Here is a 25,602-nt window from a genome sequence, read left to right on the forward strand (position 1 = left end):
GGGTCCAGCCCTCTCACCATCCAGACAGGGACACCAAGTCCCCAGAGGGGAAGGGCTTTACCCGGGGTCACACAGAAAGTTTGGTGCCATGGTCGGCTCCGCCCAGCCGCCAGTGGTGAGCCTCGCGCATTCACACCCGCCTCCAGCCCCCCACCCCCCCGGCTCACCCTCCAGCTCCTGGTTCCGAGTCTTCCACTCAAGGCTGATGGGGGCTGCCCCATCATGGATGAGGCACTTGAAGCTGGCGTCTTGGCCCTGCCGCACGGTGCTGCTGGGCGGGTCGATAGAGATGACAGGGCTCCTAAGGCCTGGGGGAGGACGGAGGCAGAGGGCTGCGCTCAGCAGGGCTGGGTGGGCTCCCCCGCCTCCCCTCCCCACTCCTCGGCCCCAGTGTCTCCCCGCCTCCCCCTGCCCGTGGCGTGTCCCTCACTCACGGTAGGAGGACCCTGCACTGGGCGGGACAGTGACCGTGAAGGAGGCCTCGTGCTCAGGGCCCGAGCTGCCAACCACACGGCACACGTATTCTCCGGAGTCGGCCTGGGAGACGTGGTGGAGCCGCAGCCGGGAGCCGTGGGTCTGTCGGAGTGAGGAGAGGGTGGCCATCGTGCCAGAGCACTCGGGACAGGGCAAGTCCCCGAGCCCGGCTGTGCCAGTGCCCAAGAGTTCTCAGGAGCTCAGGGCTCCAGCTGGTGGAGATGAGGAAGCTTCATTCACAGAATTCTACAAGTCCACTCCATCCCCTTTTCAGAGGTAACTGCTGCAGGAAATGATTCAGCAGCAAAGCCAGGAGAAGAACCCAGGTCTCTCAATTCCCAGGCTGCTGAACTCCTCCCCGCCAAGTATTTTATCCCCTGGGGTCCCCAAGCATGCCAGGGTTTGTGTGAAGAAGGTTTGGGATGCAGACGGCAACTGCAGGTCAAAACTTGCCTGCCCTGAATTCTCCCCACCCCTGGCCCCTGTACCTGGTGCCGGGCGGGGAGGCTGCCCCCACGCTTATACCACGTGACCTGGGCATGTGCCTGCCCGGGTACCACGCAGTTCAGGTCCAGGGTTTGTCCTTCGGCCACATGGGAGGAGGAGGCCTCGATGTAGATGGGCTGGGCCAGTCCTGGGGCTGTGGGCACAGTGGGTGGGTGAGAAAGGGGCGGCCCCGGGGGTGCAGGCAGAGACCCGAGGCGGTGGCACCGAGTGCCAGCTGGCCCTCCTGGAGGTGCAGTGGCTTGAGAGGGACTGACATGGCTGAGCACCATTGACCTAAGAAGGGTCTCTGTCCCCTGGGGGCTGAGATGCCCTGGTGAGACCTTGGTTCCCAGTGGTTGGGGGAGGGGCTGGAGGACCTTCCTGGAGCCGAGGGCTAGAGCCCTGCTGGATAGCAGGGGGAGCAAGGCCAGGCAGGGGCCCCCAAGCCTGTGCCCAGAACCGCCCGCCGCTCCTGTCACTCACCAGGAATGGGGCCTGGGCTGGAGGCCTCGATTGTGACCAGGACAGAAGCCTCCAGAGTGCCTGAGCTGCTGGCCACTCGACAGGAGTATTCGCCAGAGTCGGCAGGGGACACCTGGTTCAGCCTCAGCAGGGGGCCGTGGACCTGGCCAGGGTGGGGCGAGAGTGGGGAGAGTGAGCCGGGGGGCTGGTGGCCAAGGCCGTCAGATGCCCCAGCCCTCTCATACCTGTACCCCAGGACTGTCATGCACCATTGTGGGCACTGCCTCCTGCCAAAGGTGACCCCCTTTGACACTGGACGTTGTGGGGTATGTTTACTATTATGCTTTTCCTGGCAGGAGAAAGCCCAGTGTCTTGAGTAAGAGATGTCCTTTTCTAATTTGCACCAAGGTACCGGGCAGCCAGTGACGGCCCTACCATGCCCAGCCTGTTCTTGAACTCCTGAGTCCCAGTGATCTCCTGTTGCCATTTTCCTGAAGCCCCGGATGTTGGGGCCACCTTCCCTCCCGGGCAGGGGACGGGGTGGGGTGGGAATGCCCACATCCTGCTTTCTCCAGCCTCCATACCTGGTGCCGGGCGGGAAGGCTGCCCCCGCGCCTGTGCCATGTGACCTGGGCGTGGGCCTGGCCAGGCACCACGCATTTCAGATCCAGGGTCTGCCCTTCGGCCACGTGGGAGGAGGACGTCTCGATGAGGATGGGTGGGGCTCCGCCCGGGGCTGGGGCACAGGAAGAAGTCAGTGAGCTGGGACTCCCTGTGTCCTCAGCCCCTGCCCCTGGGTGCCCAGATGGTCAGGCCAGAGGCCACAGGCAGACGGCCTTGATACCCCCCTTCCCATTCCCCTGAAGCCTGGAGCAGCTGGGCTAGCCTGGCGCCTCATTCTCCCAGCCCAGCCCCAGACAATGGTCCCACCATCCTCTGTGCTCCCGGCACCAACTGGCGGCCAGGGCTCAGGGCCAGGCAGCTCCACACAGATCACTTACGTTTCCCAGACTTGAGTAGTATGGGGCTAAGAACCCAGACTCTGGGGCCAGACTGCCTGGGTTCAAAACCCAGCCCTGCCATTTATTAGTCGTGTGACCCTGGGAAAGCTACTTCACCTCTCCATGCCTCAGTTTCCCCAACTGTAAAACAGAACAATCATACCTACTTCAAAGGGTTATTGTGACGGTGAAATGAGTTAATATGTGTAAAAATACCAGGGCCCAGCACCTGGTAAGTGCATATCACGTTCATGACTTAGCGATTCAGGTACTATTATCATGATGTCTGCTACGGCCACGTGCTCCCTGTGCTATTAACTCCTTTACACTTTCAATTGATTCACTTAAGAAAACCCTTAAACGCACAGCCCCATCATAGGCAATGATTTCCATGCAATCATGACAGGTTTGACGTGTTGATGTTTTTTCCCTAACATTATCACTATTAATATAAAAAAATATTTAATCAGGGCACCACCTAAAATCACCCTCTCAGATCCCAGAGGTGCAATTCCAGCCTTTAAGGAACTCGTGTAATTGCTGCAAGAGCTCTACTAGCCCCACTTCACAGATGAGGAAAGTGACACACCGAGAGGAATCCCTCGTGTAACATTTCAGAGTGTGGACAGAGGAGCCGGGACTCACGCCCACACGAGCCGGACTCCACAGCCCGTGCTCTCGGGCCCTAGGGATGAAGCCCACTTGACCTGGCTCTCGAGCCCTCCTTTCTTCCCTCCTCCTGCTTCCCAGCCCCACTGTAGGGATCCTCACCAGGGACGAGAACAGCGCCAGAGCCAGAAGCCTCGATGGTGACCAGGACTGAGGTCTCCAGGGGGCCAGAGCTGCTCACCACGCGGCACACGTACTCACCCGAGTCAGCCGGGGATACCTGGTGCAGCCGCAGCCGTGAGCCGTGGGCCTGAGCAGGGACAGGACGGGAGAGGAGCAGAAGGAGATGGCACTTGGAATCCTTGAAGGCTGGGGCCGGGGTCCCACCTCTGACGCAGGCAGGCACTGCACCCCACAGGGGATCCCAGGCCCTCCTTCCCGGGCAGAGCTTGGGGGACAGGCCCCTAGCCAGGGCCCGCACATCCAGCAGCCCTCCCACTATGTCCTGCCCCCAACTCCCATACCTGGTGGTGAGTGGGGAGGCTGCCCCCGCGCTTGTACCACGTGATCTGGGCATGCGCCTGTCCAGGGACCACGCAGTTCAGATCCAGGGTCTGCCCTTCGGCCACGTGTGAAGATGACGACTCGATTCTGATGGGCGTGGCCCCGCCAGGGACTGGGCGCACAGAAAGAGCAAGTCGGGGCTTTGGTCATGGTCAGATTTGGGAACACCTGGGTTGGTGGGAGCCTCAACTGGAGAAGCCTCCACCCTCCCAAGGTAGTAAGAATAGCTAACACTTATTAAGCACTTACAGTATGCCAGCACTGTTCTAAGTACTTTACGTGCGTTAACTCACTTAGTCCTCACAAAATTCACATACTTTCTGCGGTGATGGAAATGTTCTATCATCCGCACTGTTCAATGCAGTGGCAACCAGCCATGTGCGGTTACTGAGCACTTTGTTTTTGAAATGTGAGGATGTGAATTTAGGATTTTAACTAATTTTAATGACCATGCATGGCTAGTGGCCACCGTATCGGACAGCTCTCTGAGGATGGAATGATCGACATCCCCACTTCACTGATGAGGGTACGGAAGCTGAGAGGGGAGAGTCACTCCCTCAAGGTCCCTAGTGGTGCAGGCAGGATGTGAACCCTGGCATCCTTCTGCTGAGCCCTCGTCCTGCACCACCACCTTCGTCTGAGGGCTCTGACTACAGGGCCTTTCCTCCCTGGGAAACACTGGTACCTGCGTCTCCCAGGCCCTTCCTGGGTCTTCATCGGACTCACCAGAGGGGCTGCCGGTGCTGGGGGAGACTGAGACCACGATGGAGGCCTCCTGGGCGTCGATGTTGTTGTTAGCCCGGCACACATACTCGCCTGAATCCGCCACGGACATCTGGTGCAGCCGCAGACGGGAGCCGTGAGCCTAGGGGTGTGGATAAGGAAGAAGGGAGTCAAGGGGTTGAGGGGTCACCGGCTGGCTCAGGCCTCCTCCATCAGACCGGCTGAGGCTACCCTCTGTCCACCCAGGGCAGGAGGGAGGACTGCCAGCTAATGCTTCAGGTTCTTTGCCCATGGGGGGCTGTCCCTGAACTGCCCACCCCACTGCCAGGCTCTACTCTGTACCTGGTGTCGAGTGGGAAGGCTGCCCCCACGCTTGTACCACGTGATGGTGGCCTGGGGCTGCCCGGTGACCACGCAGTTCAGATCCAAGGTCTGCCCTTCAACCACCGTGGGGGACGAGGACTCGATTCTGATTGGTGGGGAGACACTGGGCACTGGGGACAGAGAGGAATGCACCACATAGCCGGAGTCAGACAAGAGTGACGGTGCCAGGCACCTCGCTGCCTCCCCCGTACCCGCTTGCCTAGACCCCCTGCCCTAGGAGTTCTCACTGTGGGAGGAGCCGCTGCCCTGGATGGTGACGATGAGCGAGGTCTCCTGGGAGCCGGCACCGTTGCTGACATGACACACGTACTCGCCCGAGTCCGCGGGCGTCACCTGGGGGATCCGCAGCCGGGAGCCCACGATCTGAGGGGGAGCAGGTGTCAGGGGGTGCGGGCAGCACCTCCATGTCTCAGGTGCTGCCGCTGCTGCTTCCCCCGGACTCCGGGAGCCTCACTGCCTTGTCTGGGGTAGCCTCCACCCCGGCCTCCTTCAGAACTCCCTTGGTGGCCTTCCCGAGGCTCTGGGCTGGGTGGACAGTGTCTCCAGCCTTTGGACTATTCTCACCCGTCACCCCTGCAGAAAGCCCATTGAGGCCCTCCCCGGTGACGCCTATTACAGCGCTGTCGCATGGCATGTCTGCCTAGCCCTTTAGCCTGTGAGCTCCCTGAGGGCAGGCAGTGGTCTCATTCCATTTGAAGCCTTAGTGCCAGGACCAGGACTTGGCCTGGAGCAGGTTCTCAGGGAAATGTAGTGAGTGAGTGAAGTACAGGATCCAGCTGAGGTCAGTGGGACTTATCTCCATATCCTCAGCACTGGTCCAGGGCCTGTTCAGCAAGAACACTCAATGTTTGTTGAATGGCTGAATGAGCACAGACGGGCTGTTGACAGCTCTTCCTGATTCCTGTCAGGGCTGGTGACCCCAGCTTTTGCCCTCCCTGCCTGCTGGTTCCATACCTGGTGCCGGCTGGGTAGGCTGCCTCCACGCTTATACCAGGTGATGGTGTGGGGGGCTTGACTGGCCACCAGGCAGTTGAGGTCCAGCGTATGTCCGTTGGCCAGGGAGGCTGAGGATGACTCAATGCGGACGGGGTACACCACACTCTGGGCTGGGAGGGTGAGATGGAAGGCAGGGTGTGGGAGCCACTGACGGTGGAGGGGCCCTCCCAGCCCATTTGTTATGACCCCTGAGACACTCACAGCGGGAGGGGCCGAGGCGCTGCTGGATGGTGACGAGGACGGAGGCTTCCTGGGTGCCCGAGCTGCTGACCACGCGGCACACGTACTCCCCGGAGTCAGCTGGAGTCACCTGGGGCAGCCGCAGCCTCGAGCCATGTACCTGGGAGGGGAGGCAGGTTCACAGCCAGGCTCCCACCCCCTTCCCTGGTACCCATCCCAGCCAGACCCGGCCAGATGGAGCTTTAGGGCTGGGGCAGAAGCTCTTCCAGGGAGAACCACCATTCATGACCCTTCAATTCCCTTGCCCGAGGGTTGGGACTGGGTCCAGTGGGAAGAAGTGGGGGACCGGCACTTGCCACCTATGGGGCAGGTGAGGTGGACAGTGTGAGCCCATTTGGCAGATGAGAACACTGAGGATCAGGGAAGTCAAAGGACTGGCCAGGCAAGGGGCAAAGCAGTGTCCAAACTCAAAGCTCCTTACTCCGCAGTCTCGAGGGTCCTTCAGGCCCCCCGTAGCACCCCACCTCCTACCTGGTGCCGGGCAGGGAGGCTGCTCCCGCGCTTGTGCCATGTGACCTGGGCGTGGGCCTGCCCAGAAACCAGGCAGTTCAGATCCAAGGTCTGCCCTTCAGCCACGTGTGAGGAGGACGACTCGATCCGGACTGGAGGGGTGACCCCCAGCGCTGGGGACAGAGGGCAGAGGGTCAATCCTCAGCTGGGAGGAGAGGGTGTGAGTGAAGGTAGGGACTGCTGGTCTCTGGGGTCCTGCCACTGCTGGAGTGGGAAGCCTCCCCCCAGCACCACTCACCAGGCACAGAGTCTGCAGACTCAATGGTGACCAGGACGGAGGCTTCCAGGGGCACCGAGCCACCTACCACGCGGCACACATACTCGCCTGAGTCGGCTGGGGACACCTGGTAGAGTCTCAGCAGTGAGCCATGGGTCTGGCCAGAATGAAGGTGAGGTCAGAAGGGGCCCTCTTAGGACCCCTGCACCTATAACCTGCAGCCCTGCCTCACTCTGAGCCTGAGAACTGGCTCTTAGTTCTGTCCTGCTCAGGGGTAAAGCGGGTGTCTTGTCCCAGGAGTGAGGGGTGGCCCGGAGGAGCCATGGGGAACTGGGCAAACACTAATACCACACTCCATCCATTCTTACACACTTTAAAAAAAAAAAAAGGATGGAGAAGATAACCTGCATATTATTTTTATTTTATTTATTATTATTATTATTTTGGCCACACTGTGTGGCCTGCGGGATCCCAGCTACCCAACCAGGGACCGAACCCGGGCCCTTGGCAGTGAAAGCATGGAGTCCTAACCACTGGACTGCCAGGGAATTCCCTAGACATACTTTTTAAAGTCTCTGAAATCAAGATGCATCTCACAGTGAATTACAATTACAAATGGCAGTTTTTTTGTTTCTCCTTAGAGGCACATAAAATCATGGTGCATCCTGCAATCAGTGGCATCCTAAATTCTATAAAATATATGAATAATAACAGCTAACGACGGTACTTCCCTGGTGCTCCAGTGATTAAGACTCCGTGCTCCCAATGCAGGGAGCCCCGGTTTGATCCCTGGTCAGGGAACCAGATCCTGCATGCCACAACTAAGATCCCGCAGGCCGCAACTAAAGATCCTGCACACCGCAACTAAGACCCAGCGCAGCCAAATGAATGAATAAGTAAATAAATATTTTTAAAAATAGCTAATGATATGACAGTAGTAACGGCTCATAGCACTTTCTATGAGCCAGAGCTCTGAGCACTTTGCATATAAATTAATTCATTTCATCCTTAAGATAATTCTGTAAGGGAGGTACTATTATTACCATTTTACAGATGCTGAAAATATGGTACAGGGAGATTAAGTAATTTGCTGAAGGTCACAAGCGAGGAAGTGGTGGAAGCAGCAGTCACACCTAGGCTGGCTGGTCCTAGAGGCTGGGACCATTGCCCCACACACCTGTGCAATGGGGTCCTAGGCCTCCCCGTCTCAGAGGAGCCTCCAACCCACCCTACCCTTGACCTCCACTCCCCAGTGGCCTCCCTCTTGTTCCCTTCTTGGCCTGTCCATCCTCCGGTCCTGTACCTGGTGCCGGGCGGGAAGGCTGCCCCCGCGCTTGTGCCATGTGACCTGGGCGTGGGCCTGCCTGGGCACCACGCAGTTCAGATCCAGGGTCTGCCCTTCGGCCACATGAGAGGAGGAGGGTTCAATGCGGATGGACTGGGTGCCACCAGGAGCTGGAGGAGAAGATGGTCACTGGTCAGTCCAGTTCTCTGCAGCTTCCCCCGCCTTACCCCTTTCTCTGTCCAAGTGCAGCCTGTAAGTCCCACTCACGGTAGGCGAAGTTGGCTCCCTGGGTCCTGGTTACCGTGACTGTGATGGAGGCCTCCACACCACTGCTGGCCCGGCAAACATACTCGCCTGCGTCAGCTGGTGAGGCCTGGAAGATGTACAGGCGGGAGCCGCGGACCTGGACAGCCATGGGCAGGGGTGTGAGAGGGGGGCTTCTCAGAGCTCAGCAGGTACCCCCTACCCTGTTCCTCTGAGCTGGGAACTGACAGCCCCTCAGCTCAGAGGCTGCCCCCGCCGACCCACAGTCCACAGCTTGGCCTGGGTGGCCCCCCCTGCCTTTCTGCCACTGTGTACCTGGTGCCGGGCGGGGAGGCTGCCTCCACGTTTGTACCACGTGACCGGGGCATGGGCCTGCCCGGGCACCACACAGCTCAGATCCAGGGTCTGCCCCTCGGCCACCGTGGGGGATGAGGACTCGATCCTGACAGGCGGGACGGGTCCTGGGGCTGTGGGGAAAGGGGCGAGGGTAGCAGACGCTCCCCAGAAGGGAAGGAAAGAACTGTTCACCCTGGAGCCAGCTCAGCCTGTGGGTTCAGTGGCCTGGGCTTGAGGTCCTCGGCTCAGCAACCCTGAGGGGAGGGCTGGGTCAGGAGCCAAGCCTTGCAGAGGGAGCGAGGAAGTGGGAGAGATGAGGATGATTGAGGGAGGAGCAAAAACATGAGTGATGTGGCCAGAGAGAACAGTGATGGGAAGACGGCAGATTACTCAGAGAAGTGGAGTCCTCCCGGGCCGGCCCTGTGGCCAGCCCCAAGGTGGGCTTCCTGCCCCAGTGTGGCTTCCTGCCACCCTCTTCCCCGCGTCAGCAACGGGAGTCACTAGGGCCTCAGCACCTGGGAAGGCTCTCAGCACCCCGCACCCCAGCTTGCCCTGTCACTGGCAGTCACTCACCCGGGATGGAGCCAGTGCCGGCGGCCTCGATGGTGACTAGGACGGAGGTCTCGAGGGGCCCAGAGCCGAGGACCACGCGGCACACGTACTCGCCTGAGTCTGCTGGGGACACTTGGTTCAGCCGCAGCAGTGAGCCGTGGGTCTGAGTGCAAACAGGGACGGTCAGGAGGGGCCTGAGCGGCTCCATCCAACCCCTCCAGTGGGCTGGCCCTGGGGGGCTGCTGTACCTGGTGCCGGGCGGGGAGGCTGCCTCCACGTTTGTACCATGTGACCTGGGCGTGGGCCTGCCCGGGCACCACACAGTTCAGATCCAGCGTCTGCCCTTCGGCCACATGAGAGGAGGACGACTCAATGCGGATGGGCTGACTACTGCCTGGAGCTGGGGCTCCACCAGGAGCTGGGGCTCCACCAGGAGCTGGGGCGCAAAGGAGCTGGTCAGAGGCCTGGGCTCCTGAGCCCCAGCCCTGCAGCCCTGAAGCAGAGGGCCCTGGGATCTGACGAGGCCCTAGCTTGGGAGGGCAGATGGGAGGCCTTCTAGGGCTGGGACCATGCTTTTCTGCCTCAGCAGGGCCAGCCAGACCCCTCTTTCCCTCTCTGACCTTCAACTTGGAGTTCAAGGCCCATTTGCCTATGCATGACTCCTTGATCTGTGATGAGCTGCTCTGGCTTGCAGGGAACCAGAGTCTTTTAGCGCCCAGGCGGGGCCAAAGGATGCAGACAATAAGGCCACAGCTCCCTTCTTTAGAGCGCACGCCGCGTACTCACACAACATGGTAGTGCTGCTGTCCCCATTTCACACGTGAGGAAACTGAGGCCCCAGAGGTAAAGTAACCAGTTCAAGGCTGATAAAGGGCAGAGCCAGCATTTGAACCCAGGTCAGCCTGACTCCCAACTCAGTGTCCAACCCTGACTCTGCTGCTTTTTGATGAATTCTGAAAACAGCACTCTCCCCATGGGGTCCCAGGTAAGTCAGGTCAACCTGTCCCCACCCTCAGTCCCCTCATCTCTCCTTGCAGGGAGTGGAGGGTTGCAGCCTGCCTGGAGCACCTCTTCTTGTCCTGATGGCATCGAAGAGACCACAGACACCAGCCTTGGGAACAGAGGGGAGGTCGGAGGGCTTGGCCCCCACCCAGCCCCACTGGCTCCTCACCTGGGGTGTAGCTAGGGCCCGAATGGCTGCCGTGGAGGACAGAGACGATGATGGAGGCCTCCTTGGGGCCTGACTCATTCTCCACTCGGCACACGTATTCTCCAGAATCAGCTGGTGAGACGTGGGGCAGCCGCAGCCGGGAGCCATGCACCTGGGCCGGGTAAGGACAGAGGCACGTGAGGATGGGGAGGGGCCGCGGTCAGCACTCCCTCTGTGCCTCAGTGCCTGCCTCTGCTCGGAGCCACCCCACGTGGGAAGCTGAAGAGGGAGGGAAATAAGGGCGGACCCTGCTCGTGCAGAGTGCAGAGTGCCAGGCTGTGTGAAGGACCACCCCCAGGTCCCCTGCCACGGGCTCAGGGACCCTCGTACCTGGGCGTGGGGAGGCAGGCTGCCCCCTCGCTTGTACCACGTGATCTGGCTGTGGGCCAGCCCTGTCACCATGCAGTTGAGGTCCAGCGTCTGCCCTTCAGTCACGGAAGGTGATGAGGACTCAATCCTCACTGGCGGGATGCTGGCACCTGAGGCTGGGAGCAGAGGGGGAGTGAGTAGGCTTCGGGGGGACCCTGGCTTGCCTTCCCACTCCTTCAGCCCCAAGGCCCCGCACCTGGAAGGACGACCACTTGGATCCGGGCCTGTGCGGTGCCCGCGGGGCTGGTGGCCACGCAGAGGTAGAAGCCGGCGTCGGCGGCAGTGATGGCTGGGATGAGCAGCGTGGCGATGTCTGTGCGCTCAGACCGGGCCTGCCACACAGCGAGAAGGGTCAGCCACCCGAGGGGCCCAGGCAGCCTGGCAAGGGCTAGTGAGGGAGGGCAGGAGGAGGGGGCATAAAGAGTAGAGGCAAGCTCCGAGCCAATATGAGGGCCCCAGTTGGGCACCAAGGAGGGCGGAGCCGGGCAGCAGAGCAGGAGGCTGACGGCTGCCACCCGCCGGGACGCACGGAGCGGGAGGTCTGAGCAGGGCACCATCTTGGAAGTGAAGGGAACCAGAAGAGGAGATGGGAGGGGCAGGTGGCAAGTGCTAGGACTCTGCTGAGCCCGTGGGCCTGGCCCGGACGGATATCCTCACCTGTGGGGGGAGGCTGCCCCCCTCCTTCCTCCAGGTGATGGTGGCGCTGGGCACACCCGCAGCCCTGCAGTACAGCCTGATGCTGCGGCCTTCATGTACCTGGGTCCTCTCTGGACTCACCTGGACCCTAGGCCCGCTGCCCCCTGCAGACAGAGCCCTGTGAGAACACCTCTCTGGGCCGCCATGAGCTCCCAACTGCCCACCCTCAGCCCCGTCCTCTCACCGTGCACGTGGAGCACGGCCCTGGCCACGTGCTGCCCGGCGCTGCTGTGGGCGCGACACAGGTACTGGGCTTGATCCGAGGGCTCGACGGCTGGCAGGCGCAGGATACCGCCGTGGATTTGGGCCTTCTGAGGGAGCTGGCCACCAGGGCCCCCTGACGTGGAGAGGTGGGGTCAGCACCCACTGGGATTGGCATTGCCAGGCCCCCCCAGGGGTTGAAGTCCACAGCCTAGAGTCCTGCCGCTGGCCCCCATATGCAGGAGAGCCAGGCCCTGACTGTCATACCCGCCACGGCCTCACCTGTCCACTCGAGGGTGGGCGTGGGGTTCCCTGTGGCACTGCAGCGGAACTCAGCCAGCTGCCCAGGCTGCACTGTGAGCTGTGGCGGGTGGATGGAGACCACGGGGGAAGACGGGGTGGCCGAGGCTGACGAGGGAGGAGAAAGCATATGCGGTCACGGTGGGGAGGGACCCATGGCAACAGCCTCCTTGCGGCTCTCTTTGCTTCCACTCTAGCCCCTCGTGGCCGTTTGTCCATAGAACAGCCAGAGGGAGCCTTTAAAATGTCAATGGGGGAATCCCCCGGTGGTCCAGGGGTTAAGACTCTGCCCTTTCACTGCTGAGGGCGTGGGTTCGATCCCTGGTCGGGGAACTAAGATCCCGCATGCCACATGGCGTGGCCAAAAAAAAAAAAAAAAATGTCAATGGGGTCTTGTTACTTCTCCACTTAAGACCTGTCCGTGGCTTTTAGAACAAAATCTGAATTCCCTGCTGTGACCCACTGCGTGTACTCACCTCTGCCCACATCTTCAAGTCCCTCACCCCACCTCCCCTCCATGGCTCCAGCCACGCTGGCCTTGCGTCCCTCAAACACATCAACATGCTCGTGCTTCAGGGCCTTTGCACACGCTGCTTCGTCCGCCAGCTCTCATGTGGCTGAACACCTTCTCTTCCCTTCAGGTCTCAGCTGAGATGTCACCTCCTCAGAGAGGCCCTCCCCAACCACCCCACGGAGAATAGCTCACCCTTCTCCCACCTCATTTCTCACTTTCCAATCACTGTTTACTCCTGTCCCAGCACTGGTCACCCTGTAATTATGTTGTTTGTCCACTTGTTCCCTACAGAACATGGAGGGCAGGAGGGCAGAGCCCCTGTTTGTCCCCTCCCACCCCTGTTTCTTCAGAGTCTAGGCCAGGACCTGCCATACTATAGTTCAGAAACTGTCAGCTGAATGAAGAAATGGTCACTGGTCTTGGTGGGGGTGGAGGAAGGTCAGGACTGGGTGGGTCAGGCATGGACATGAACAGTGTACCTTGCACGTGCAGCGTGGCTGTGCCCTGGTCCATGGCGAACATGTTGGAGCCGGTGCACACGTAGGTGCCCGCGTCACTCGGCTGTACGCTGCGAATGGTCAGGATACCGTTGAAATCCATGGCTCGGGCTGGCAGTTTCCCATTATGCAGGCGAGTCCACACCAGGGTGTAAGCCGGAGACTGCAGGCAGGACAAGGGAGATGGGGTGGGGGTCCGGGTGGGGCTTGGGGACCCCAGAAGACAGATCCTCACTGATGCCCACTCCCTGCCCCGCCCACCTTGCTCTTGGCTGTGCAGATGAAGGTGACGTCGGTTCCGGGACGCACGCTCTGGCTCCGTTGCTCTTCCACTGTCACTGTGATGGGCTTGCTGGGAGCCTCTGCCGGGACAGGAGGTCGCCCAGTGAGCTGGATGCTGGCTAGGCCGCTGCCCTGTGGCCACTTTCTCTCCCTCTTCATAACCCCATCCGGATGTCACTTCCTTCCCAGTCTGGCTTAGATTCCATTCCACTCCCTGGCACCGCCCTCCCTCATCCTGGCCGAAACCCATCATCTACTTTCCTCCTGCTGGCACTGAGCACCCAGCAGGCTGTGACCAGAGAACATCACACCATGATCCCCTTGGCTCCAATTCAGGATCACAGACCACAAATGAGCTCTTAACACTTCGCACTTCACTCCAACTGGGCTTCTCTGTCTGGTTTGAGTTTCTATCCTCCCAAACAACCATTTCACACCTGCTCCCAACTTTTCCACCCTCCTGAAACCCCCTTCCACTTCCATGGCTTCAACTCACGCTTCTTGAGAGAATTGAAACAATTAGTCAGGAATTTTCCACGTTCCCAAATCTACCCACCTCCCTCCTTCCTGGTCCCTGAAGGATGAGACCTCTCCCACCTCCCACCCCACCTCAACTCCCCTTCCTGAGTGCTGGAGCCCCTCCCAAGGACCCCCTCCCCCTGCTGTGCCCCCTCCTTTCCTTCCCCATGGGATCATTCTGCTCCACAGACAAATGTGTTCTAGAGTTTCCCATCTCTGAAAATGCCCCCCTGACCCTATACACCCCTCAGTTACTGCCCCATTTCTTGGCCTCCCTTCAGAGCCAGGAGTCTTGAAAGAGTTGTCTACACTGGCTGCCTTCCCATCCCTTCTTTGCCTCACTCCCATCCAGTCTCTACCCCATCTCTCCACTGCAAACCGCTCTTGTCAAGGCATGACCTCCAAGGGTTATTTCTCTGTCTGTAGCTGACCTTCCCGGGGCATCCGGTGAGGCCGGCCACTCTCTCCGGGAAGTCGTTTCCCCTCTTGACTTCCAACTCACCACGTCCCCCGGCCTCCTCCTGTCTACTGGCTGCCCCTGCTCACTCTCTTGCTGTCCTCCCTCCTCCATTTGTTCCAGTTGGAGCTCCTTGGGGCTCTGCTCTGGGCCCTGTCCTCGAGCTACACTCTCCTGGGTAATTTCATCCTGCCCCATCCCTATGCCAACAGCTCCCAAATTCACTTCTCTGGCCAGGGCCTCTTTCCCGAGTTCCAGATTCACATATGCAAATGCCCACCTGATGTACCTACTTCAATGTTTCCCCAAGCTTCTCAAACGTTAACAAGTCCAAAACCAAACTTGTGGTTCCCTCGGACCTGTTGGTGGCAGGTGTTGCTGGGGCCCCACCCATGTCCCCTCATCACTTCAGAACCAACCTGCCTGGCTTCTGCAGCCGCTGCATTTCTTTGCATGAGGGTTTTCTCAGGCCACTGGTGACCATTGTGTGTGCCCATGAGGTGGGACAGAATGCAGGGGAATCGATGCTACTGGAACAGGTCCCAGTCAGTGACTGATACGAGCTGGTGTGCACATACCCCAGCTCCCTGGACCCCAGGGTGGAGGGCAGGGGGACTCCAAGGAGCATGTTTTACTCTGGAGTTTCCCGGGGCTGCCTCGGCTGCGTTCAGTAACAACTGCTCTAGGTGGTAATGTGCTCAATGACACACCGTTAATTGGATGTCTTCTCTTCCCTGTTTCATTTCATTTTCCAAATAAACTATGTACACACAAATCCTTGCCTCAGCCCCTGCTTTTGGCGGAGCCCAAATGAAGGTGCCCTCCTGTGGGATCCTCTCTCATCTCAGTAAATGGCACTCTGCCCAGCTGCTGGAATCCAGACCCCTAGGCTTTTCTCTCTCCCTCAACGACCAGATTCAAGTCCTGCCAGTTCTGCCTCTAACATCAGCCTTGAGCCATCACCTCTTTCCATCTTCCTGGCCAGTGTCCTCGTCCACCATCCCCTCTGGTAGATGGTCTGCAGTTTGCAGCCCATCCCAAGACAGGCAGTCTGGTGGACAGAGGACTGGAAACTCACCAGTGACCAGCAGCTCTGCCCGGCTGGTGTTGGCATGATGGAGATTACGACAGGTACAAATGTAGACTCCAGCATCTGAAGGCTGGACGCTGGGGAAGTGGAGCTCGGAGCCTGGTGGCAAGGAGATGGGAGCTCATCAGTACAGATGCACCCCTTTTCCCACCTAGTCCTGCGTGTGGGTCCCTACAGGATCTCAGCAGGGCAGGGACAGACCTGTGCCTCCCTTTCCATTGGAATGGCCGAAGGGCCTGGGGCCATGTGTACCTTGATGTCGCTGCTGGGTGCTGCTGGGCAAGGGCCGCCCATCTTCACGAGACCAGTAAAAGTAGTGGGGTGGGCTCCCACTGACCTGGCACCGCAGGGAGTGGGGACCACCTTGGGGTACTATGCTCCGAGTTGGCTGGACCTGGACCACCAGCGGGGCTTGGTCTGCTGGGGGAGGGAAAGGAGAGGCCATTCAGGCAGGAGGCCCCCAGCATGTACCATTGTCTCAGATATCTCTGCCCTTCCAAAGACTCGCGTGCCCAACCCTTCACCCTGTTCCCCAGACCTAGTATCTCTAAAATTCCCTGGGTCCCCTGCCTTGCCTATCACCTCGACCCAAGACCATGGTCTCACTTACCCTGTGGCAGGCACCGACCCCCTCGCACATTGGGGTTACCCACGTATCCTGTGGCACACCTGTAAGGTGGAACAAGGACCAGCTGTGTCAGACCCCAGGGGACCCAGTGCCTCATAGTGGACTTGGGGAGCCAGAAGCTCAGCTCTCTGCCCATATGGGGTGAAGAAGCTCTGAGCTCTGGAAGGACTTCAGAGACCAAAAAAGCCCCACCACAGGGCCTCTGGGAGCTGAGAAAGGGGAGTGTGTGGAAATGTCAGTAGGTTGGATTCAGGGAAACATTCATTCAACAAATGTTTATTAAGCGACTACGATGCAAGGTTATTGAAACGTAACAGTAAACATGATAAAGTCCTTGCTCTTATGGAACTGACTTGTTGGGAAACTAACATGGAAACTATGTAAATGAGAGTGATGGACATCTATGGGGGTTGAGAGGGCATGGTGGGGAGGCACTAATCTAGCCCTGAAAATCAGGAGGCTTCCCAGAGGATGGGACTGCTGAGCTGCTATATTCCCTTGGAGCAGCCTACTCTGCAGCGAACTTCTCACTGTTTTAACTATGTATTTGTATGATTACTCACCATCTTGTCTCCCATTATAGTTGGGAAACTCTATAAGGGCTGGGACTGAATCTGTTTTGCTCATTACTTTATTTCCAACACCTTGGCACACTGCATGGCACACAGTAGATGCTCAATAAAAATGTGCTGAATGAGGGAATAAAGCTGAGCCTTGAAGGCTAAACAGGAGTTAGCCAGGAACTGGCGGTTTGAGGGTGAAGAATGTTCCATGAAGAGGAAATAGCACATGCAAAGAAATGAACATGAAGAAGTCAAGAAATGAAGCCCAGCTAGAGTATAGAGTTGGGTGTCAGAAGTGGGATGAGACTGAAGAGTGATAAAGCTACCTAAGGAGCTTGGGCTGGTCCCAAGGGCAATGGGGAATCTTGGAAGGGTTTTGAGCAGGGGAGGCACATGATCCTGGTAGGGACCTTTCTGAGCAACATCATCCAGGACTCTCACCTAGGAGTCTACCATATGCCCCTTCCCTTCATCCCTCCTATTTGCAAACTTACTGCTCACAGTACTGGCCAGTGTAGCCAGGTTCGCAGGCTGTGCAGCGGTATCCACCAGCTCCCAGGCTTTCACAGGTGCGGGAGAACCTGGGATAAGAGGCAAAGGTCAGGCCATGGGATGCTCACTCCCCACCCTGTTCCCTCCACTTCTCCCCCAAAAGTCAGTTCAATGCCCTCCACTCCCCAGTGGGAGTTCTTCCTTGAGCCTTGAGCAAGGGCACCCACATGTTCTCTGGGTTGGTCAGTGGGCAGGCACAGGGCTGGCAGTCCTCAGGTGTTCCAGCCGTGGGGTCCCCATAGTAGCCAGGTGCACACAGCTCGCAGAACTCCCCGGCGGCGTTGTGCTGGCATTGCTGCGAGGCACAAGGATGTCAGCTACTTGCTATTTGGCAAAATTTACCAAAAACTGTACAGTTTTGTAATCTCTTGACCTCGAAATTCCATGTTTGTGAGCTTATCTTAAAGAGATAGTCATAGAGGGGCACAATGATTTCACTACAGGATGTTCATCTCAGTGGTGTTTATAAAAGCAAAATGCTGGAAACAAACCATGAAAAAAGAACTGAGAAAAGTAAAAAGCATCCCATCCAAATAGCCACCAAAAAGGATGATGCTGATTCCATTTCTTACATTTTTCTACCTAAATACCTGTAATATCAGAGGAAAGTCCCCACGTGAGTATGTGGGGGCAGAGTTTTGGGAATAAGTGCTTCATCGTAAAAACGTGTGTGGGTTTTACGTTTTCCTCCAAAGAGATCCATGTTTCTTTTATTAACGTAGCATATTCCTCATTCCATATTCAGCTTGTGGCTCTGTCAACCCCTGGTCCTTGACCACATACCCTGGACAGCTATACATACACCACTCCGAAAAGTTCAGGTATAAAAAACTACTGAAAGGGCTTCCCTGGTGGCGCAGTGGTTGAGAGTCCGCCTGCCAATGCAGGGGACACGGGTTCGTGCCCCGGTCTGAGAGGATCCCACATGCCGCGGAGCGGCTGGGCCCGTGAGCCATGGCCACTGAGCCTGCGCGTCCGGAGCCTGTGCTCCGCAACGGGAGAGGCCACAACAGTGAGAGGTCCACGTACCGCAAAAAAACAAAAAAAAAAACAAAAAAAATACTACTGAAATATTCAAAGACGTCATGAACTTGTAAGTGAAAAAAGTTGATCATAAAACACAGTGATCCTATGGTTATTTGTAAAACAAAAGGTATACTAATCTGCATAAATATTTGCCTAGAAAAAGAGCAAAAGAGCTCCACAGCCTAACATCGACAGTAATTACCTCCAGATGGTAGGATTTCAGGGAATTTTTACTTTCTTTTTAAGTTATCTCTATAGTCTGATTCTTCTACAGAAAACATGTGTCACTTTGGTGATAAGAAATAGCAGGAACCAAAGTTTTCGTTTCTTTTCTTTTAGGCCATGCCATGCGGCTTGAGGGATCTTAGTTCCCCGACCGGGGACTGAACCCATGCCTGCTGCAGTGGAAGCGTGGAGTCCTAACCACTGGACCGCCAGGGAATTCCCCCAAAGTTTTCTTTATAAGGAAGGATGTTACTCCATAGTTCTGGCCACCCCACCATGCCTGCAGCCCCTCGATGCCCAGACCTGCTGGGCCAGGCGCTTTTCCCCATAGGATGTGCCTCACGACCTTGCCCCTGGATCTGGGTCTATCCAAACCAAACCCCTCCCTATCCCACAGCCAGCCCTGACACCCCACCCAGGCCCAGCCAAGCTGACCCCTGCCCTGGCCCTGCTTGCATCTTACCGAACAGGCCCCGGTCTCTGGGTGGCACAGGTCTGAGTGGCCATTGCATTCGCAGAGCTCACAGTGGCCAAGGTAGAGTCCACTCCCAGTGCGCGTGTAGCCCGGGGCACAGTCCTGGGGGTAGAGGGGAGAGTTGGTCTCCGTCTCCATTGTGGTCCCACCCAGAGAGAGCAGACCTAGAACCCGTCTCCTCCATCCCCCCTCCACCATCTAGACTCCCATTGGCTCTTGGCAGGGAAATTCCAGGCCCAGCTCTCCACCCCAGCATCCCCTTTTGGTAGCTCTCCTCCCCCATCTTCACTTTTCCAACACTCCAGAGCTGGGACGGTGTCGCCCCCATCCTGCCTGCATCTCCAGTCGCTCTGGATATACTGAAATAACAGTTCATTCTTAATGGAGAACCCTTCTCCAGCCCCAGGACTTCAGCCCTGAAAATTCTTCTGGCAGGGTCTTTATTGAAACACGTAACCCTGAGATGGAAAAAGGGAGTTCAGGAGACCTGGATTTGGAATGAGTCCTCGAAGACCTTTATGACTATGTTTACATTTGCTCAGTAAAGTGAAAGAGGCGGCACCCACATAACCGAGGACGTTTTTACACATCCTAAGTGAGTAATCATGGGTTCTGACAATAATGAATTTCGGTTTGTTGCCCCTTCTTTGAAATCTCTCCAGGCCCTCGCTCCCCAACCACTTCAAAGGGATGTTTATAAAGCTGTTTTGCTTCACTGTGGAAAACGTGCACCAAGGATTCTGCTCTCCCCAGGGGTTCTCCTTCAAAACGTGTTAAATTTTATAACCTCAAGGAACGTGAAGTTCATCTATTTGGATGTGAAAGTTCTTGTGGACACAGCAAAGGGGCGCAGAGGTAAAGCTGCAGAGATGTGGACTTCCCACTGGGACTTCCTCGGTTGGGTGGGGGGCTAGCTGTTTCCACACTTGACCTCCCTGCCACCCACTTGGCACTGCAGCCCTGCCCCCTTCCCTCCTGCGATCCCCCTTCCCCAGTTCCACATTCATTCATCCAACGTTCACTGGTTGCCTGCTCCGTGCCTAGGGATTCAGCGGTGAACAGTCAGCTCCGGCCCTGCCCTCGTGTTCAGTCTCCAGCTGAACACTGCAAATGTTCTTGGAGTCCCTCCATCTGCCTGCCCTCTCTTCCACCCACTACCGCCCTTCCCTCCCGACAGGACTCACTGTCTCTCCCCCGCCCCATCCATCTCATTCACTGGGGGCAGAGGAATTTTCCTGGGGTTCAGTTCCGACCCCAGCACTCCCTCAGCAGCTTGGCAGTCCCTGCTGGAGGGAGCCTTGCTCCAGGCCTGAGGAAGCACCCCCCACTCAGCTTTCCAGGGGTGACCCTTCTGCATCGCAGGCTATGTCCCCACACATTCCTCCTTCTGGGCTTCTGCTGCTTCTGCCCTCCCTGCCTAGAACGCTACTCCAGTCCACGCCGTTCACCACGCTGAGGCATTTCCATGCTCTGCGTTGGGCTAACTGTGTCTCTGTCTCCGGCGGGCATCCTAGGAACATGAGCTGGGTCTTAACCTCTGCAGAGTGTAGCTATGTGCCCTTGGGTAAGTTGTGCACCCTTCAGCGCCTCATTTTAAAAAAAAATCTGTTAAAAGGGGACAATTACACATCTCTCAGTGCTGTTGGGGAGAATAAATGAGATGTTGCTGAGTATACTAAAGTTATGACAGTAATCCCAGGTGGCCATGGAAATCCCAGCTGACCGCATGCTGATCCAGCTGTGTTAGCGCAGAGGCATCTGGGCCGGTCACACTCACCTGGCAGGACGAGCCGACATAGCCCGGGGGGCAGCGGCATTCCTCCACCTCAAGGGCCCGGGGTCCCTCCGAGGGCCCGGGCTGGGCGACCTCCAGGCTGACCGCGCTGATGCTGGCTGCTAGCGGCATCGAGGAGAACGTGGCCCGGACCAGGAGCTCGTCCAGGTCAGCCAGTGCCATCAGGAGGTGCTCCCGGGTGGCTGGCTGCCCATCAGGCCGGCGCCAGAATTCCTGGGTTGGTGGGGGAAGACAGCAGATGAGGGTGAGGGGCGTTGGGCTTTCTGTGCTGTTTCTGCAGTGCCCCCAGCCCCAACACCTGCCTTCCAGGCACTGGCCAAGGACTGTTAGCTGAGGATGGGGGGAGTGAGAGGCAGTGTAGCTGGCATCAAAGCCAGGCTCCAAAGCAGGGTGGAGGGTGCAGAGGGTCAGACATGGTGTGGCCGAGTGCCTCTCACCTCTCGGAAAATGATCTCGTAGCTCTTCCTCTCCGGGCCCTGCAGTGCTGGCTGGGAGGCCACCAGCATGATGTTGTTGCCCTGGGGAGACACGAGTGGGCTTGGGAGGGGAACTGAGGGGCTCTCGGGGATAGTGGGCTCCTCTCCCAATCCCAGTCTCCTACCTCTCCAATCTCCCAAGCTCACGTACCCAAAGGAGTCAGGTACATGCCCACTACCCCATCTTCCAGCAGCTGGGCCTCTGCCTACATAGTGTCCAAACAGATGGTGGGGCGGGGGCATGGGCCTAACTAGTGGGTGGGTGCCAGGCCAGCTGAGTGCTGGACGGAAAGGAAAGAAACACTGAGGGTACCCCCAGCCCCCACCTTCCCCTTTTGCCCACTCGGTGTGGAATCCACGTGCTCACCGTGATCTGGACATCAGGGTCAGACAGCGGGCTGCCCTGGGTCCCCGCTGTGTAGGAGAGGGTGTACCGCAGCTTTCCGCCATAGGCTGCCACCTGCAAGAGGCAAGCCCTGCAGTCACAACCTGACTCTGCCCTCCTCTGGGGTGTGTGCGACCAGAGAGGTGAGGGGGCGGAGTCTCTGGAGGCCTTTCTGCACCCGTGCTGTCCTCCCCACCCAACCGGAGGCCGGTGGTTGCCTAAGTGACAGGACATCTATCAGTTCCTTCACAGTCTCAGACCTGGTGGCAGTGACCCTGAGAAGCCTCTATTCTGTTTTATGGGGTTCCCCATTGTCTCACAATCCCAGCAAACAAGCTCCAAGTCCCTTCCATTAAAGGAATTTCCCATAAAGCAGACAGGGGTAATGACCGTGACCACCACAGGGAGGTTGCAGAAGGTTCAAAAGTTCTCAGCCACGGCGGGGGCAAGGGGATGCTGCAAGTTGCCCCTCAGAACTCTTGCCTCCTGGGTAGGTGGTTTTTGTTTGTTTGCTCAGAGTCCATTTTCCCCGTTGTTTTGAAAACTGTAGTCCTGGTTTCCTTTAAAGGAAACTATGCTCTACAGGCAGCCTGTGTGGTTGGAGGGGCCCCTCCTCCTCTAAAGTGGAGACGTGAGCCAGGTCTGGCCAGTCTGCACATTCCACCACTCCCCGTCTCTGCTCCAGCAGGGATGAACATGTGAACCTGGTACTTCTGCCCTTTCTACTGCAACAGAAAAACCCCCTTTACTAGTCAGATTGGAAGCTGGAGAATGATGCCAGCTGAGATAAAGTCCTAATGAGCTCCTGGATCGAGCCATGCCTGATACCAGCTATCTTTGGGCTTTGTACTTTCATGAGCCAATAGATTCTTCGTTGCGGGCAAGCCAGCTGGACTCGTTGCGGGCAAGCCAGCTGGACTCGGGTTTCCTATTGCTCACAACTGGAAGAGCCTTATGTTTGCTGCTGGGGGCTTCCACCTGGGCAGCCAAGGCCCCAGCTCTGCCCCACAGGACTCTCCTTTCTCTCTGCCGCTAGGGCAGTTGTTCAGGTCAATACCACACTGTGTCAGGCCTAGCCCATTTGCTCATTTGTGATCATTCAGTTGGTGAGCATTTATTAAACACCTACTGATGACATGCCAGGCCCTGGGCTACACAGGCCCTGAGGATGTTCTCCACAAGCTCAGGGCGAGGTAAGGAATTTAGGGGCATAACCAGATAACCATGAAACAGCTGGTTTCCCGTTTTCTTTGGATGCCAGCAAGTTCATCGCCATGTCTAGGACCAAGCTGCAGGTGTGTGCAGCAGGGTGGCTACGGGAGCAGACCCTGCAGTCTAAGACTGGGGTTCAAGTCCAGCTCTATTGGCTGGACAGCCTTGAGCAAGTCACTTAACTTCTCTGAGCCCAACTTTCCTCCTATGGAAATGGGAATAAAAATAATACCTACCTTGAAAGGTAGTATGAGGATTAAGTAATGCAGGCCACGTAAAACCCTGCACTCAGCACAGGGCCTGCTGAGCACACAGCCTCAATGCTTGCTAACTCCCCTCAATGCGCCCAGCTCCACGTTGGCTCCAGCAAGCTTCCTACCTTCATTTCCCCCTGAACCAGACTGTCTTGTCTGCTTCTCTGAATGTTATTTTATTGCATATTGTGTGTATTCTTAAGAGGCACTCTACATCATTTCTGGAACAATACTAGTACAAATGCAATACTAATACTAATAATGACAGTGATGATGACGGTGATTCCGACATGACAGGAATGATAATCAGAGTAACATTGAACTCTGGGAGGCCAGGGTCTTAATCTGCCCATATACAGTGCAGCACACAGTAAGTACTTAATGCTTCTTGAATGAATGAATGCAGTCCCAAGAGCTAGGTCAGTGATCTGGATACAGGGTAAAGGGAAACCAAAGAAGAGGTGCCTCACCTCCCAGTTAAGACAGCCTTTCTGCCAGGGGACTGTGGCTCGCTGAAGGGTAAGAGCTGAGCTGGGTTTGATCTCAGCCCTACTTTGACCTGAACGTGGGACCGCTCTCTGGGCCTTGGTCTACCCATTTGTGTCATAAAAGGTTTTGACAAAGGGCCCTCTGATATTTTAGGATTTGATGACACCCCTATTCCCCCACCCCCACCCCCAAACCCTTGTTACCTTGTTCCCCAGGAAGGCTTTGGGCAGCTGCCAATAATAGAGGCTTTCAGGAAGCAGAGAGAAGCCTTTGTAGGAGAGAGAGAACTAGGACAGAAGGACAGGTGGTGAGAGTGGATCGAACAGGTCGGGGGCCAAAAGGTCAGAGATGGTCCCGACGCGGGTGAGAACAGACCCCAGAGGGAGACCCAGGAGGGCAGAGGGATAGAAACCCCACCCCCAGCCCCACAGCTCAGGTCCTGGCCCAGCTCTTTGGACAACTTGCTCCCCTGTCTAGACCCAGACACCCCAACTGCTCTCGCTGGCCGTGGTTTGGGTCGGTGTCTCCTCACATCTGGTGCTATGCCCCTTGTGGATCCCACGATGATTTACGGGGCACACCAGAGAACATTTTAAAATTTAGTGGCGATTTTGGGACTACCCTGGTGGCACAGTGGTTAAGAATCCACCTGTCAATGCAGGGGACACGGGTTCAGTCCCTGGTCGGGGAAGATCCCACATGCCGCGGAGCAACTAAGGCCGTGCGCCACAACTACTGAGCCTGTGCTCTAGGGTCCAAGAGCCACAACTCCTGAGCCCGCGTGCCACAACTACTGAAGCCCACGCGCCTAGAGCCCGTGCTCTGCAAGAGAAGCCACTGCCATGAGAAGCCTGCGCACCGCAATGAAGAGTAGCCCCCGCTCACCGCAACTAGAGAAAGCCCGCGTGCAGCAACAAAGACCCAACGCAGCCATAAATAAATTAACAAATAAATAAATAAAATTTAGTGGCTATTTTAATGTGTATTTAAAAATGTAAAACTAGCATAATTGAGTTGGTATATGATTGGCTGAAAGAAAAAACTGGAGTAAATAACTGTCCAAGTGGTGTGCAGAAATGGCAGAATTTGTGAAATTGGTTCAGAAAAAACTGAAGTCTAGAAAACACGATGGGTGTGGGGGGTGTCCCTTGGTGGGTGCTTTGGCACATACCTGAGAGCCTGCTGAGGAAGACAGAGAAGCAGAGGAGGAGGGGGAGGGGGAGGGGGAGAGCAGAGCTGCTTGCAGAGCAGCTGCCGGCTGGCGATGGGGCGAGAGCCCCTGGGGAGGGGCCTGGGGGTGGGCAGCAAAGCTGGAAAGGAGCTGCCAGATCTCAGCATCCATCCGCCTCTGGGCCTCATCCACCTGGGGGACCGAGAGAGGGAGGACAGAGGAAAGGAGCAGAAGGACAGAAAGGACACCATGAGGCTCTGCCTGCCCCCAGGTCGTGCCAGGCCCAACCAGCCGCCCACGCCTGTGCTATCTGTTCACAAGTGCCGATGCCTGACGCTCTGGCCTTTGCACCTGCTGCCCTTTTGCTCCCCGTGAGACTGGTGGAGCTCCCTGGAATGGGCCCGGACTACGGGGAGAAGCTCATAGAGTGGGTGCCCCTGGTAAGAGAGGGGCAGACAGTTCCGCCCAAGCTCAGGCTAGAGGGGCTGCAGGCAGCCCCAGGGGCATATATGGTGCCGAGACGGCTCCTTGGGCCTCACGTTCCGTGCATGCCCATGGTACCAGCCCAAGCCACTCACAGCTCTGTAATGCTTCCCAAGGGCAACACTGGAGTGGTCCGGGCATCAGGTTGGGGCCTGGCCTGGCCTGGGGGAAAATAACCCAGGAAGGCCAGGGCCTCAGCCCCAAGCTCCTACTTGGACTGTGCTCTCTGGTTGCTTCCCTGGGGCCCTTAGACACAGGCTGTCCCCAGCCAGGCCTTGGCTGTCCCCCGTGACAGCCACTGTGTCCGGCCCTTGCCCTGTGGGGGCCCCAGGATCCTCCCAGCAGCCACAGCTGCCTGCAACTGCTCCTCTGAGAGGGACGTGCAGTTCTGATGGGTAGAGGGCACAGGCCAGCTCAGACCCTCCCAGAGCCCCAGAGCTGGAGCCCTGGGGGGTGTCCTCTCCCCGTGGATATGGTGGCCAGAAAGGCCCACGCGGACTGGGGAGAAAGACGCATGCTCCCCTCCCCAGGCTGGCACACAGGGTTAACTGCAGGCCGTGGAGGGCCAGACACACCAGATGGTTAACGGAGGCTGCTTGGGAGACAGCGCAGGGGTAACCTGGTGGGCCA

General features: G+C 57.5%; 1 protein-coding gene across 1 annotated transcript in view; it reads right to left on the reverse strand.

Annotated features, from left to right (window-relative positions):
- Positions 1-25,602, reverse strand: part of HSPG2 (heparan sulfate proteoglycan 2) — a 102,106-nt gene that overhangs the window by 16,193 nt on the left and 60,311 nt on the right. Inside the window, exons 35-70 of the mRNA XM_079943184.1 lie at positions 21,346-21,438; positions 20,940-21,020; positions 20,485-20,715; positions 18,696-18,809; positions 17,149-17,276; positions 16,924-17,010; positions 15,849-15,907; positions 15,491-15,658; positions 15,227-15,337; positions 13,152-13,252; positions 12,873-13,053; positions 11,862-11,987; positions 11,563-11,715; positions 11,340-11,482; positions 10,879-11,014; positions 10,644-10,798; positions 10,275-10,425; positions 9,352-9,539; positions 9,125-9,266; positions 8,531-8,682; positions 8,219-8,354; positions 7,970-8,121; positions 6,688-6,823; positions 6,411-6,562; positions 5,901-6,039; positions 5,658-5,809; positions 4,931-5,066; positions 4,662-4,813; positions 4,323-4,461; positions 3,557-3,708; positions 3,195-3,342; positions 2,007-2,158; positions 1,444-1,585; positions 963-1,114; positions 435-576; positions 168-308 (exon numbers count right to left, since the gene is read on the reverse strand). Coding sequence (XP_079799310.1) covers positions 168-308; positions 435-576; positions 963-1,114; positions 1,444-1,585; positions 2,007-2,158; positions 3,195-3,342; positions 3,557-3,708; positions 4,323-4,461; positions 4,662-4,813; positions 4,931-5,066; positions 5,658-5,809; positions 5,901-6,039; positions 6,411-6,562; positions 6,688-6,823; positions 7,970-8,121; positions 8,219-8,354; positions 8,531-8,682; positions 9,125-9,266; positions 9,352-9,539; positions 10,275-10,425; positions 10,644-10,798; positions 10,879-11,014; positions 11,340-11,482; positions 11,563-11,715; positions 11,862-11,987; positions 12,873-13,053; positions 13,152-13,252; positions 15,227-15,337; positions 15,491-15,658; positions 15,849-15,907; positions 16,924-17,010; positions 17,149-17,276; positions 18,696-18,809; positions 20,485-20,715; positions 20,940-21,020; positions 21,346-21,438 — 5,023 coding nt within the window. The remainder of the gene's footprint in view (positions 1-167; positions 309-434; positions 577-962; positions 1,115-1,443; positions 1,586-2,006; positions 2,159-3,194; positions 3,343-3,556; positions 3,709-4,322; positions 4,462-4,661; positions 4,814-4,930; positions 5,067-5,657; positions 5,810-5,900; positions 6,040-6,410; positions 6,563-6,687; positions 6,824-7,969; positions 8,122-8,218; positions 8,355-8,530; positions 8,683-9,124; positions 9,267-9,351; positions 9,540-10,274; positions 10,426-10,643; positions 10,799-10,878; positions 11,015-11,339; positions 11,483-11,562; positions 11,716-11,861; positions 11,988-12,872; positions 13,054-13,151; positions 13,253-15,226; positions 15,338-15,490; positions 15,659-15,848; positions 15,908-16,923; positions 17,011-17,148; positions 17,277-18,695; positions 18,810-20,484; positions 20,716-20,939; positions 21,021-21,345; positions 21,439-25,602) is intronic.

The sequence above is a fragment of the Stenella coeruleoalba genome (genome assembly GCF_951394435.1).
Source record: "Stenella coeruleoalba genome assembly, chromosome: 1".
NCBI lineage: Eukaryota > Metazoa > Chordata > Mammalia > Artiodactyla > Delphinidae > Stenella > Stenella coeruleoalba.